General features: G+C 44.2%; 1 protein-coding gene across 28 annotated transcripts in view; it reads left to right on the top strand.

Moving 5' to 3' along the window:
• MACF1 (microtubule actin crosslinking factor 1) overlaps nucleotides 1-15133 on the top strand; it is a 337622-nt gene that overhangs the window by 308523 nt on the left and 13966 nt on the right. For 14 of the 28 annotated variants that reach the window (XM_072723761.1, XM_072723759.1, XM_072723760.1 and 11 more), the window contains 12 exons: nucleotides 1044-1203; nucleotides 2013-2207; nucleotides 2550-2678; nucleotides 3546-3689; nucleotides 4195-4383; nucleotides 6972-7092; nucleotides 7791-7954; nucleotides 8465-8476; nucleotides 9282-9444; nucleotides 11132-11286; nucleotides 12136-12210; nucleotides 13392-13409. In XM_072723761.1, coding sequence (XP_072579862.1) covers nucleotides 1044-1203; nucleotides 2013-2207; nucleotides 2550-2678; nucleotides 3546-3689; nucleotides 4195-4383; nucleotides 6972-7092; nucleotides 7791-7954; nucleotides 8465-8476; nucleotides 9282-9444; nucleotides 11132-11286; nucleotides 12136-12210; nucleotides 13392-13409 — 1525 coding nt within the window. The remainder of the gene's footprint in view (nucleotides 1-1043; nucleotides 1204-2012; nucleotides 2208-2549; nucleotides 2679-3545; nucleotides 3690-4194; nucleotides 4384-6971; nucleotides 7093-7790; nucleotides 7955-8464; nucleotides 8477-9281; nucleotides 9445-11131; nucleotides 11287-12135; nucleotides 12211-13391; nucleotides 13410-15133) is intronic. The other 14 variants (XM_072723769.1, XM_072723763.1, XM_072723754.1 and 11 more) reach the window with 3 other exon arrangements.

The raw sequence follows: 15133 nt of genomic DNA, 5'->3' as shown, positions 1-15133 counted from the left end.
ATTAGATTCCATAAAATGGCAATAAAGGTAATGCACCAATAACAGGTTTAAGCATCTCGATACTTCTAGTTCATTGAATCAGAGTTATGAAATAAGTTGAATAGTAAAATATTAAAATTCTCATTTTAAGCTTCAATCTTACTGTATCAGAGAGAAGCCCATAAACTGAACCCAACAGCCACAGAAGTTTAGTAATTCCAAATATTTGTCAGTGACCAGTTTGTGATCCTAAAGCCATCTCCGTGAGCACTCTCACTCTGTGTCAGCGAGCAAAACCTCCGCACACATCACCTCATATAACTGTCATAATGCCTGACCTTTACTGGGTGGTTACTACTGAGCATGTGCCAGACAGAGGCTACTAATCATTTAATCCTTGTAACAACCACTGAGGGGAAATACTGTTATTCCCATTTTCCAGAAAAATGATCCTAAAGAGGTTTTAGTAACTCCCCCAAGGTCACTCAGCTACTAAGCAGCAGAGCTGGGATTTGAAGCTGTTTGATTTGGTTCTATAAGTTGTCCTTTTTTCCACTTGTACCCATTCTGCTATGCTAAGAATTACGATATCTTTGTATTATTTGTACTTCTATTTTTTGGATGAAGTGACTGAGGTTCCAAGAGGTAAAGAGAAAGCCCAGGATCATGCAACTGGCATAGAGCTAGGAGTTGAACTCCTGACTGAGACCATGACCAAAACCATCATCCTCTACCTGAGTGGTATAAGGTGATTAACACAGACCTTGGATCATTAGGGTGTATCCATGCGGACTCTTAGGGTGCTAGGAGGGCAGCTGTACCTATCTCCTATGCTACACTTACTCCATTCTAGAGAGATTTGATTAAAAATGTCTAAGCAAAAAACAAACAAAAAAATGTCTAAGCATATCTCTTAGTTACTTTCTACTCTATCTTAAACCAGTCTGGCATGGAGGGCCCTCTGTCTGTAGAGTTCTAGCAGTATTCCATTCTGCAGTCAGAATTGTGAGCCAGCCAAAGAAAAGGGATCTCTAAACACAGTGAGGTTTGTGTGCTTTTCTCAGGCAGCACAAGTTGGAGGAGGCCCTGCTGTTTTCTGGCCAGTTCATGGATGCTTTGCAGGCCTTGGTCGACTGGCTGTACAAGGTGGAGCCACAGCTGGCCGAGGACCAGCCTGTGCATGGGGACCTCGACCTTGTCATGAACCTCATGGACGCCCATAAGGTGAGAGGCAGGAGCTGTGCTGCATGGAGGCAGCCATTGGGTCGGTCCCCTGCCTCTGCCGGCCTTCTGCTTGTGCTCACCATCCAGGAGAGAAAGGAAATCTGAATGAGCCTGTGTCTGCTCATTAGACCCAGAGAGACCACTCCTTGCTCTGTGTGCTTAAACTGTTACTGGGGTTCCGTGTCTGCCACCAAGACTTGACAAAATTCCTTTGATTCAGATTTGGCAATGTGTAAATTTTATCTTGGGGTTCCCCCCTTTCTGTTTGCATCTCTCCATTGAGTCACACAATGAATTTAAATTCAGGAGCCCCTCAAGATACCCATTTCCACTGACTCCTAAAATGAAAATGAGTTCTATTCTTTAGCTGATTTTGACCCAAGCAAGCCCAGCACCATTCACAGTAATATCAATGTATAACCTACACCTGTCATGTTCACCTCCTTAAGGTCCTCTTGTTTTAGCAAAAGCATTCAGCTTTACTTGAAATTACATCAAACTCTTATGCACATGGCCGATAATGTTCTTACTTCCACAATTCTGGAGATTCTGTTCTAATATCATTCATATTTTATGTTAGGAAACGGGGACTCCAGCTAAGCAACTTACCCAAGGCCATGCCACTCATCTTTAGAGCCACTTCTTCTGGTGGTTCTTTCTTAAACATTGTCCTGCCTCCCTCTGCATAAAAGACATGTGACTGGAACTTACTGAGGAGAGCGCAACTAAGCGATGACTTTTCTCTCGAGTTTTGCTTCCTGGTTCAGAACATTTCTCAGCAAACTAATTTCTCTGTTTTTCTGTTCTAGGTTTTCCAGAAGGAACTGGGAAAGCGAACAGGCACCGTTCAGGTACTGAAGCGGTCAGGCCGAGAGCTGATTGAGAACAGTCGTGATGACACCACGTGGGTGAAAGGACAGCTCCAGGAACTGAGCACTCGCTGGGACACTGTGTGTAAACTCTCTGTCTCCAAACAAAGCCGACTGGAGCAGGCCTTAAAACAGGTCAGAGACTTTTGTGGGGGCAACCTGTGGGGGAGGATCTGAGCAGATTCATTCTTGTTTCTTTATCAGGATCAGTTCCAACCAGTCTCAAAATGAACATAAGGTCAAACATTGATATTCAGAAAGTTCTACAAGATTTTAATGTTCATTTGTATTAGAGAAAAAACTGAATTCAATTGGTTTTCAAACGTCCACAAGTGAAAGAGAACTTTTATGGGGCCTTGATAGGATCATCAGCACTTGTGATGCACTGAGTTCAGGTGCAGCCCTTTCCGTGGTGCACCCCAGTGCTCAAGGCCTTGGCTGCAGAGAGGTTCAATCTGCTCTGCTTGGTTCTTGCAGGCGGAAGAGTTTCGGGACACCGTCCACATGCTATTGGAGTGGCTCTCTGAAGCAGAGCAAACGCTCCGCTTTCGGGGAGCACTTCCCGATGACACGGAGGCCTTACAGTCTCTCATTGACACCCATAAGGTAATCCAGCCCCAGCGTGCAGTGACCCATGCCACCACAGGGTGAGGGCTGTCTGCCCAGCTCTAAAGGAGAGCAGCTTTTGCTTGGGAATTTCCAACCTTATATGTAAAAGACTGGAACTGGAATGGGCCCAGCTTTTACTGGTTTAGCAAGAATGAGAGTCATTCCTACTTTTTCCAAAAGTAACGCATGTTGGTTGTAAACAAGTGAAACAGCATGGTATCATATAAAGAACAATGTGGACTCTAGAACCATCACCCGCACACGGCTTGGTTTGGCTTTCCTTATGTTACCAGCTTCAGACCCTGAGCCTCCTACCAAGCTGCAGCATAGGATTCAGTATCTGAGACCACAATCTGTCCTAATAAGATGGGAAATATTTCCTTTTTTAATTTTTGTGTTAGCCACCAAGAGATTTTAATCTTGATTTTGTCATTTGGTATTCTCTTGCTGGTATTTTTTAAATATTTTAAGTATTTTATAGTTGTCATTTGTCCAAGACAATATTGTTTGTTTATTCACATGGAAGTGAATTAAAACAGGATTTCTTAAAGAGAGAAATGAACCCAGATATTAGGACGAGGATCATGCCCAGCCTGGAAAGGGAGTGCCCCTCTGTGTCCCTCATCCTTGTCATCTGTAGCAGAAACAGTCCATTTTGTGTAACCCTATACTTCTGACATCTTTTAGAGCTGGAAAGAAAGTACCAGAGACACCAGGATGCAGGCTTGTAGGGGCCTGTGTGAACACACACAGAGGAAAAAAAATACATAGAAATCTTCTCCATTCCCCCCTCCCCACAGTGTAAACTAACAGTGCTGCTGAGTAGGTTTCCTCAGTTTTTGTTTTCAAACCTTTTTTGTTTAGGAGTTCATGAAGAAAGTGGAAGAAAAGCGAGCGGATGTTAGCACAGCGGTAGCAATGGGAGAGGCCATCCTGGCTGTCTGCCACCCCGATTGCATCACCACCATCAAGCACTGGATCACCATCATCCGGGCTCGCTTTGAGGAGGTGAGTTCCCGGTTTGAGAGGAAGGTGGCACACACCCCATACAGTGAGTTTATAGGAAGAAAATGCTACTGAGCTTTCTCCACCCACCGCCCCTGTTCCCCCCACACCCCAGATAAGGAATCTCACTCACTGTGAATGTCTCATTAAGAGTTAAGGTAGTGTTTTAGTAATGACTGTTTTCTTGGCAATGAGCTGCAGTCTGGAAGAATAGTGCTGGCATAGTGCTAGCACTATGGTAATTGATAAAGCACAGTGGTAATTGATAAAGTCCAGCCGACTCAGTTCTATATTTTTCCCTCCTTCCAGAGAAGTCCTGTGTTTAATAGGCTGTACGTTCTAGATTTGCCTCCAGGGGGTGCTGATTTCAGCTCTGTCACTGGAGTAAAAGTGAGGCCTCTTGAGTGGTCTTCCTCCTAAAGGCCATTAGTAGGATCAGACGACAAAATGGACTTTGGAGACAAAGGAGGTGCTCAACTGAGAGAGGCGATGGTTTCTCTCTCCCCAGGTCCTGACCTGGGCTCAGCAGCACCAGCAGCGTCTCGAAACAGCCCTGTCAGAACTGGTGGCTAATGCTGAGCTCTTGGAAGAACTTCTGGCATGGATCCAGTGGGCTGAGACCACCCTCATTCAGCGGGACCAGGAGCCGATCCCTCAGAACATTGACCGAGTGAAAGCCCTTATTGCCGAGCATCAGGTAGCCTAGCTGTGTCGTGTGGCTGCAGGTGTTCCCTGCGTGGCTCTGGAGCCCGTTTCCTTTGCCCTGTGTATTTTTGTTTTTTAATGGCTGCTTATGTTTATGCACACAGACTTAGCAGCTGAAAACAAGCTGTTTTCGTGGGGCAGGAGTCTGGGCACAAGTCAGCTGGCTTCTCCCCCTTAGAGTCTTACTGGGCCAAAATCAAGGTGCTGCAGATCTCACCCAGGCTCCCTCAGGTTGTTGGGAGAATCTGACTCCTTGTGGTTGTGGGACCTGGGGCTCTGTTTTCTTGCTGGCCATCACCCAGGAGTCTGTTAGCTCCTAGAGGCCACCTCAGGTCTCAGCCACCCAGTACACTCACAGTGTGGCAACGTCAGTCTTCAGCACCAGCAGGAGAGGCTTTCCAGTTAGCTCAGATCTTATATGGTAAAATACAATCAAGGGAGTGAGTCTCCCCTTCTTTCCACGGGTGTGACCCACCCTCAAGGGAAGGGATTATACAGAGCATGGACACCAGGAGTGGGAATCCTGTGGGCCATCTTGGAAGTCTGCCTGCCACATCCTATTCCTCTGAGCCAAGGTTTCACACCTGGGTGCAGAAAGATCTCTTGCATGAGCCCAGAGATGGGCCGAGACAGCACATCAAACTAAACAGAATGAAGGAAAGCTCAGTTGAGCTGTCTCCATAATGTATCCTTTGGAAGCAGAGATGGCTTTTTTTTTTCAAAGATGGTTTTTAACCATGATCATTACACTGAATGCAGCATGGATCTTGCTTAGTTATACTGCAGGCGTACAGTCTTTAGTGACTGTAAATAATCAGCCTCACCATTGAGAACCCCCTGTACTTCCAGTCGAGGTTGCCTGCATTGACACCTTCTCTCCTGACTGAGAAATTATCTTCTTATTCAAGGCCACCCCTCTCCTTTCTGTGATCCCCTCGTTTCCTGTGTCTTCAAGCTCTCCCATTTTGTTTGCTCGCTCTTCCAGGTCTTCTAGACATGTCCTTTCCACTCTGTGTTCCCTTCCTCTTCTTTCAAACAAGCCTGTTGTCCGTCCCCGCACCCCCCCCCCCCCCCCGTCTTTTCTCCTTGTTTCCCACTCCCTCCCCAGGCCCCTGTGGTTTGGCTCCCATCCCCATCAGACCACTAATACTGTCCCAGTCACATCCCACTGGCTAAATCCAGCCCATGCTTCCAGTCTTTGTCTTATTTGACATGTAACAGAGTTGCCTCTTCCTTCTGAAAACTCTTCTTTTGACTTCTGTCCTTTTGTCTTGTTTTTCTCCCACCTCTCTGATTGTTCCTTCTCAGTCTTAGCTGATTCCTCTTCCTCTCTCCACTTGTTAGTGTTGTGTTTGCTGAAATTGCATTCTTTTTTTTTTTTTTTTTAATTTTATTTATTCATGAAAGACACACAGAGACAGTAACGTGGGACTCGCAGGGAGCCCGATGTGGGACTCGATCCAAGGATCCTGGGATCAGGACCTGAGCCAAAGGCAGCCACTCAACCGCTGAGCCACCCAGGCATCCCTGAAATTGCATTCTTGACCCTCTTCTCACAGTGCTGACGTCTTACCTAGTCCAACAGCTTCAGCCACCACCTAGAATCCAAAATTTTCACATCTCTTTCAGTAGTACTGTCTCCCTGAAGTCTAGACCTATGGCAAATCAGAGGCAGCACAGAAACTCCACTTTATCTGTGCCGACCCCACCCTCTCTTCCAGGCCTGCTGCCTGGAATGTGTGATGCATCTGGGATGCCTGCCTTTCCTATGCCCCCTATGTCTAACCAACCTCCGGGTTCTAGCTGTCCTATTTCCAGAATACCTCTTGGTTCTGTCTCTCCTGCCCTGGCTCAGGCCTTCCCCATGTTTTGCCTCAGTTACAGCAGTGGTTTCCTGACTCATCCCCCACTATGTTCTTCCTTCTACACTGAAGCCAGAACCATAGCTCTAAAATAAGGATCTTATCAGGTCTCTTCTCTGGATCAAAATCGTTCAGTTGCCCACCATTGCTCTCCAAATAAAATCCCAATACCTTAGCCTAACACAAAGCCTTAATGGATCTTTCTCCTACCTACCCCTCCTGCTGCTCTTCGAATTGCATCTTGGGCTCGGCCAGCTATCCCCAGAGCCCTAGCTCACTACACTGTCAAGCTCCCTGGATCTCTGTGCCATGCCTTCTCCTGGGACTGCCTTCCACCCAGTCTTTGTCCAGTTCTTCCTCCCTCACTACTCCACTCAGGCCCCAGTCTCCAGGCAGCTGTCCTTGGAACCCTCGTCTGCCTTTGGAATCCTGGGTGGCATTCATTGCACTGACTTCCTGGTTTTCCTCACTCAGCTGTGAGCTCCTTGGAATCAGAAGCCCTGTTTGATCCCTTCAGGTTTCTAGCACCTGATGAAGTGCCTTGCTTAACTGTTTTTCTTTTTTTTTTTTTTTTTTTTGCTTAACTGTTTTTCTTAAAAGGTGTGAGACAGTGTTCAAAGGCATCTGTTCTGTCATGAGCTTGGGCTTTGTAAGAAGTTGCCTGATGCTTAGTCCAAGAAAACACTTAACTCTGTTCCCTGTTGTTTGTGTTTGGCAGACATTTATGGAGGAGATGACTCGCAAACAGCCTGACGTAGACCGGGTCACGAAGACATACAAAAGGAAAAATATAGAGCCTGCTCACACACCTTTCATCGAGAAATCTCGCAGTGGCAGCAGTATGTTTCTAGCCTCCTGTGTTCGGGTGTTTCATTCCTGTTATTTGAAGATGAGCACTTTCCAAATCCCTGTCAAAAAACTTCTTTTGGGGGTGCCTGGCTGGCTCAGTCGGTAGAGCTTGCAGCCCTTAATCTCAGAGTTGTAAATTCAAGCCCCGTGTTGGTTGTGGACCCTACTTCAAAACAAAAACCTTCTTTTCAGTTTTCAAAAACTATATTGGATTTGAACTAAAATATTTTTTTGAAACTCACTTTTATTACACGGACACATAGTAAAACTATATTCCATTTTCTTGGGATTGCATAAAATTTTGAAGTGGTCAAGCAGATTGTTTTGCAGTGGCCTTTCTATTGTTTTGGTCATCAGCTAGCTGTTTACATTTGGTTTGCACTAATTTAATTATGACATAAATCAGCTCTTGTAGAGCCATTGCTGTTCTGGTTGAGTTGACATTTCCTCAGTTCGCTAAGGACAAAATGAATTGAAGATAAGAGATGAATACCAGTTGGCTGGGAGGAGGAGCAGTATTTTGACATTAGTATGCTGAATACCTAAATATTATCACATCCCATGTTTCTTTTCACATTTACTGCTTGGATACCATTTTAAAGGTGTCCTGAGTTAACACATATGGCACTTTCTCTTTGTGAAGTGACAAAACCAGCTTTTCTAATCTCGTAGTTATTTTTCTTTTTAGGGAAGTCCTTGAGTCAGCCCACGCCACCTCCTATGCCAATCCTTTCACAGTCCGAAGCAAAAAACCCACGGATCAACCAGCTGTCTGCCCGCTGGCAGCAGGTGTGGCTCTTAGCACTGGAGCGACAGCGGAAGCTGAATGACGCCTTGGATCGACTCGAAGAGGTGAGGCCCTCTTATTATGACCTGTGCGTCTTGACCTACTTCTCTAGAAGTAGAAACAGACCAGGGTGAGCCAGTACTCTATCCCTCAGGCCCCCTAGGAGAAAAGCACAAGGGCAAGGAGACCATTTACAACAGGTTAGGCCATAGCACCTAGTTGTGGAAAGCAAGCAGACAACCAGCCAGTGTATTTGAGGGTCTGGCCTGTGACCCGACCCTCCTTAGCACCTGGCTGTGGTCAAAAGTCCAGAGCATGACTTGGCAAAGTTACCTCCCAAGCACATAGCTAATCATAGTAATGGCCATTATTGGGCCCTCTATGTAAAGATAATAAGCTACACAATTATGTAATATTTATGGCCTTGGTATTCCACTAGTTTTTACTAAGAATGAAATCAAATTCTACTTTGAAGTATCATTAACCAACCTAAAAAATGTAGTACTACCCTTCCTAGTTTCTAAAACAAACCTCTAATACCATTTATATTTTTTTATTTGTGCGTATCAAAGCAGCTATGCCCGGAAGTGAGTGTTCTGTGTTTTTTGTTGTTATCTCTGTAGGTCAGTTGAGTTTTAAGCATTTTGGGGTTTTGGCTTTTTCTTTTTTTTCCCTATTCCTTCCAACTTTGGAGTTTGAAAGACCAGGGGGAAAACTGCTATGCTATCTCAGTCATCCTGAGTCTCTCTCACTAACATAGTCCAAGCGGCTAAACATCGCCTTGCCCACTGCACAGGCCTGCTGTTGTCTGCCAGAATCACATACTTCACATGCAAGTCAGATGGGCACTTTGCCCCCTCTGGTGCCATTCCAAAGAAACATGCTTGCGTGCAGGGTTGGATCCTTAATGCTTCCAGCCAGAACTCAAGTTATCTCATCTCAGAAAATGATGGAAAACATGAGTCTTCCAACACAGGCCTGTGTGATCATAGTTCTTTTCAAAATCACATCAGTGAGGAGTGCTCAGGACTTCTCTTCTGGGATAGAATCCATTCCCTTACGTCTAAGAAGGTGGTCCTTTGAAAAAGTGCAAAGGGAAAGCAAGGCTGGCTCTATCCATTCTTGTTCTGCGTGCTCCGTATTTTCCATGGTGGTCATTCAGTTACTGTTTCTCTCACTGCTTCATTACACCACAGCTCATGTAAATAATCATGGCTTTAAGTGAAGGATCCAGATTGTGCCTTCACCAAAGAGGCAACACATGGATATCATTGTTGGTGCCCTCCAGAAGGCCTGCATGGCTTTACTGAATGTCTGAAAGTTTTGGTATGCTCTGGGCACACTTGAGGGCCAAAACAATAAGTCTTGTTGACACCTACAATTTCTGTCTAGTTGAAGGAATTTGCCAACTTTGACTTTGATGTCTGGAGGAAAAAGTATATGCGATGGATGAATCACAAAAAATCTCGGGTGATGGATTTCTTCCGGCGAATTGACAAGGACCAGGATGGGAAGATAACACGTCAGGAGTTTATTGATGGCATTCTGGCATCCAGTGAGTTCACTCATAGTTCCAAACATGGATCACACCTAGATTCCTTGCACTTGGTGGAAGCCCATGATACTCTGGTTAAATAATCTTTCTGAAATCAAAGCAATAGTCTTTTCTTTTTTTTTAGGATTTATTTTTTATTTATTTATGATAGAGAGAGAGAGAGGCAGAGACACAGGCAGAGGGAGAAGCAGGCTCCATGCCAGGAGCCCAATGCGGGACTCGATCCCGGGACTCCAGGATCGTGCCCTGGGCCAAAGGCAGGCGCGAAACCTTTGAGCCACCCAGGGATCCCCCAAAGCAATAGTCTTAAAGGAGAAGTAATGTAACTGCTTATTACTAAAATTGGTCCATCATTTTGATGGAAAGAAGAACCTCATTTTGCTGGGAATTAAGAAACAAAACAGGTCTTTGGCAAGTAAAACATGTTTGAAGTATAGATTAAGGAACCAAGGCGATCCCTGGGTGGCGCAGCGGTTTGGCGCCTGCCTTCGGCCCAGGGCGCAATCCTGGAGACCCGGGATCGAGTCCCACATCGGGCTCCCGGTGCATGGAGCCTGCTTCTCCCTCTGCCTGTGTCTCTGCCTCTCTCTCTCTCTTTCTCTCTCTCTCTACCATAAATAAATAAAAAAATTTAAAAAATATTAAAAAAAAAAAAAGATTAAGGAACCAAACTTTATGAATGATGAGGTTCTAAGTAAAATGTTTAAAAAAAAAATAAAGTTTTCATAATAGTTTCTGACATCTGTATAGCAGCTTAAAAAATACACGATCTCATTTATTTTTAGCAGGAAAAATAATTGAGGCATAAAGTAGTTAAGTGAATTGCCAGGATCACAAAGCACATCTCAGCTGTGCTGCTTTACATGAGTGGCCAGGGAAGGCCTGTCTGCAGAGCTGATATTTGAGGGAAGAGTTAGAGGCCAAGGGAATAGCAGGTACAAAGCACTTAGGTGGGCACGGGCATGTTCTAGGAATTGAAGATGGTTGGGGGCATCATGACCTGGGGGAGTGGTGAGAGGTGAAGTTGGAAGGATCAGCAGTAGCCAGTCTGGCAGGGCCTGGGAGAGTTAGCATATCTGACCTCTTATTCTAGAGGCAGTGGGACAGTAGGAGACTACCTGAGAGATCTGATCTACATTTTAATAAATCACCCAGGCTGCTGTAGATATTCACAATTCCTTTGGGAAGCAGTTTGTTAAGAACCTTTAACCTTAATTGTTAAGGCAATTATCTAAACATAGGGAAAACTGCAACCACTCCACATTGTCACTATTCTGAAATCATCGAAGTATCCAGCGATAGAGTGGATAAGTACATGCTTAGGGTGGATGGTAGGTCTATGGGTAGTTGTAATTTTACATCTTTTGGTATATCTGAAATACTGTTTTATTTATTTATTTATTTATTTATTTATTTATTTATTTATTTATTTTTTAATTGCATGGGGAAGGAGGGAGTCTAAAGCAAAAACACCAAAAAACTTAACAGTGAGTGGTCTTTAGGTACTGTATCTTTGGGTATTAAAAAAAAAAAAAATCTTTATAACATTACATCTTCTAAACAGGCATGTATTACTTTTCAGAAAAAAAGCAAGATATAAATATTTCTACTTTCAAGAAATTTTTGTATACCCTCCAACAACCCAAGTAAGCCCTTTAATGTTCCAAATACAATTACTTTTCTCCAGAATTCCCTACCACCAAGTTGGAGATGACTGCTGTGGCTGACATTTTTGACCGAGATGGAGATGGCTACATTGATTACTATGAATTCGTGGCTGCTCTCCATCCCAACAAGGATGCTTATCGCCCAACAACCGACGCAGATAAAATTGAAGATGAGGTATGGGAAATTACTGTTTTGTTTTGTTTTGTTTTGTTTTTTGAAATTACTGTTTTTTGAGCATACTTTTGGCTGTAGTGGTTGGGCATAGTGGCCATATCAGCACTATGACTTATCTGTTAGAAGAGTATTATCTGGAGTCCCATTTGGGGATCCCTACTTGGAGGATGACACCGCAGAAGATCTCTGACTGTTGAGCTCTCTCTGTCTAGATGACTTCTTACTCAAATGAGTCACATCTATAAGGTTCCTCCAGAGTTCACAAACCACGCTCATCCTGGTTCATAGGCACCATGTTACTTAGAAAGGACTCTTCTCTCAATCCTGGGCATCCCACATCAGCATTTAAGGGGTAAAATGTGAAGTACTGCTTGAGTTGGTGTGTGTACCAACCAAGCTTTCTGCCTAGTTAAGGACTTTTTCACACTGGAAATTGCACCCATCACCTTGAAAATAGCAAATTCATTAGTAACACTCGGAGATCCCAGGATCTGTTGATCCTGTATAGGGAGAGATTAGCAGGGTATGTCTTGGGTATGGCCGGGAACACCCCAGACTGACTTCTGGAGACGCAAAGGTTCCTGGGTTGAAATTTATAATTCTATTCATAATTTGCTTTATTTGATTTTATTTTGATGCATAATAGCACATTTCTCTGAAGGAACTTGGAAGTAAATGTGTAATGTATTAATTTGGAGTAAAGAATAAATGCACATATCAAAAGCCTAATATACTTCAAAGAGATGTAATGAATAGCTTTCTGCTTACATATAAAAATCTTTGTTTCTCTGAAGAGAAAATCTTGTTTTATCCTTCACACTTTTCTTTTTTGTTGTTTACAACCAATAGGTCACAAGACAAGTGGCTCAGTGCAAATGTGCAAAAAGGTTTCAGGTGGAGCAGATTGGAGAGAATAAATACCGGGTAAGGAAGAGAAAACCGGTCCTTTGTGGTGGTGGTGGTGGTGGTTCTTCCTATGTGGCCCTTACAGGTGAAAGCAACCTGATACACAGAAGACCAGATGATCCCACCTTCCCACTACCAGTGCTTGGAGGAGCAGACCAGAGCCAGTGGAACTTAAGATGTAGTCACTCTCTGGCCCTCATGTCTGTAGATTCCAAATGTCAGGTGTCCTGTTAGGCTAAGCTTAGTGCCCTGCATAGTTCCATCTGAAAAATAGTGCCATATTTAGCTAGTAGTAGCTTGTCCTTGAGTTCCAATATTGGAGACATTTCAAAGTCCTCTCTTTTGCTGACCAAAGTCTTAAGGGAAATGGTGACAACTGTGCCAATTATCTGAAAACGAACCCATACCCCCCAGAGTGCTGGTCATTGTGAGCCTGAGTGGCTGGCTCCCAGGGCAGAGAGGGCTGGAGGAACTCTGTCAAGGTCCCAAGGGATACCCTGTCTGCTCTGAGCTGAGCTACAAAACAGCCAACATGCACCAGATGCACCAAGGGGACACCAGGCTCAATAGTCTTCCCTGGAAAGCTATGCTATGGACATAATTCAACCACGAATTATGCTGTGTTTTAGCTTCTTTTAGGACTAAGGTTAAGGCATAGAAGGAATCTGAAACAGCACTTCAAAAAATATTCAGCAGTGTATCTGGATTCTCTAAAGTCCTAAGGAAAACCTAGGATTGGTAAAGGGGGCTCAGATTGTACAAGGAAGTTGTACAAGTTAGAAACAGGAAAATCCAGGTTCCATTAGTACATCAAAATGTCTTCAAAGTACACCAAAACCACCCTGGGCTGCTCATAGCTGAGGAGTTTGGGTGAGTCTGCCTTGGATCCAGCCCAGGGCATTTAGTTAATAAAACTAAGCAATCTTGTGCTTGCTTGTTGCTTTTTATTTTCTTGTTTGTGTGTGTGTTTTTTTTTAAATTGTGAGAGAAATGAATTAACAAAAGCAATCAGTAGAGTGGAAGAGTTAGGTCTTATTAATTTGTAAAACCACGCCCCTGTGGCAGGAGCTCTCGAAGAATATGCTTGAAGACTGGTAACGTCATTGCATGATTTTCATTCCTTAGTGTTAATTTGACAAAATGTTCTCTTTTTTTTTTTTTCTTCCATTTCCTTCGTCCTTTACTCTTTTTGTTTGTAGTTCTTCCTCGGCAATCAGGTACAGTGTGCCTTGCAATATCCTTCTTGGTGGAAATGGTCTGTGTAGCTCATGCTGCCTGTTCTTTGCTGTGGGGAGAGGACACAATCTGAAGCATGCCTGGGTCACATCTGGTTGTCTTACCAAGTGGAGAAACTGCTAACAGAGCTAATCTTGTAAAGCTGTCACAGCAGCAGCAGCAGGATAGAAGAGTGTGTATGTGTTTTTAAAAAGATGAAATTTTCTATTTGAACTTAGATTGGCTGAAGACAGTCTCCCTTTGGGGGACTTTGAAGTTATGGTATCAATCCATCCCACTTCTAAAAAGAACCTGGTCTGTTACTTCTGTGCTAGAAGTCAGAATACCGACAGCACAGTTCTGATTTATACACGAGTCTTTTGACAGTTAACATGAATTCTATAGCATACACGAAATCAAAAAGTCTTGTGGGGTACTTAAGTACTCAATCTGTTCAAATACCTCATGTATTTATTTATATCATATTTTATAATTATAAGGTGCCTGAGAACCACAGCGTAATAATCATGATTTGGTCATAGCCTGAAGTTTGCTGATTATGTCCAGCCAGCCAAAAATCTAAGGGATCAAATTAGACTTGCAAGAAGAGATTGAATGCTTTTGACTCCACTTGGTAATTCTAACCTAATAGATCTTTTTGAGGGCTCTGGGGTCCTGTGTCTTCAAATGGAAGGAAGTTGCATGGGTAAAGTCTGTCTTGGGATGTGAAATCAGAAACACTAACAGTTGATTTGAGGTCCTCAATCAATGTTAAGTTCCAGGCACTGCAATAATCCTTCACTCTAGTAACATTCTGGGCCAGTGGGCAGAACAGAGGATAGAAAAAGACAAAAGACAAGAACAGCCAGACTGGTTTAAAATATCATTGCATCAGTATGCCAAGGCATACCTCAAAGCTGTGCCTGTTTCCTAATAACTGCATGTGGGGCCCAGGGGTCCTCTGAAGTGGCACCTGCATCCTCGTCCGCCACTCCACTGACTGGCAGAGGGCCAGACGAGTTAGTTCCAGTGTTGGAACAGAATCATGAAGTCCATTTTGTGCACGAGGCACCTGAGACCTGAAGGCGCCCATGCTGACACTAGTGTCAGAGCCCAGGTCACCATAAGGGAATTTCCAGTTAAGAGAAGGAAACCAAAGTCCCTGGTCCCCCAAGACACTTCTGGGGTCAGTGCCTCACTGATGGCCCACCTCTGTCAGATTTGCACAGTCCCTCCCTGGTATTAGTTAGAGCTGCCGTGGCCCCTTCTCCCATTCGTCACTCTGGCTGCTGGCTTGGCTTACACCTCCTTTTCCCTATAGCAGAAACAAGTTAGAATCCTTCAGAAAGAGCCTTCGTAAGAAGTGAAGGAGAAAAAAAGAATGAGTTAAGTGGGGTAATCCTAAAAGCTGACATAAACTACAGGACACAGTAACATAAGGGTAAAGTACTTCTTGGAGTCGTGGCCTGATGCACTGGGGAGGATGTAGAGGCCCTTATTTCCTCCCTCTTCTCACTGATCCAGAGAGAACCCTGGCTAGTGACTAAGGCCGTCACTGTTCTTGGAGGGGCCCTCAGGGGCCAAAGGGGCAGCTTCCTTCCCGGGACAGGACGTTTATTCCCTCTCATCTCTGGGCACCCACTCCAGTGCTTTTTATACTACACCATGCTGTTGCTGTGGTCACCCTCTATAAAATCTTAACAACAGTGGGAGATAAGAGATGTAA

This window comes from Vulpes vulpes, chromosome 10 (genome assembly GCF_048418805.1).
Source record: "Vulpes vulpes isolate BD-2025 chromosome 10, VulVul3, whole genome shotgun sequence".
Taxonomy (NCBI): domain Eukaryota; kingdom Metazoa; phylum Chordata; class Mammalia; order Carnivora; family Canidae; genus Vulpes; species Vulpes vulpes.
Note: the sequence above shows the minus strand (reverse complement) of the source record. Positions and strands in the feature narration are given on the sequence as shown.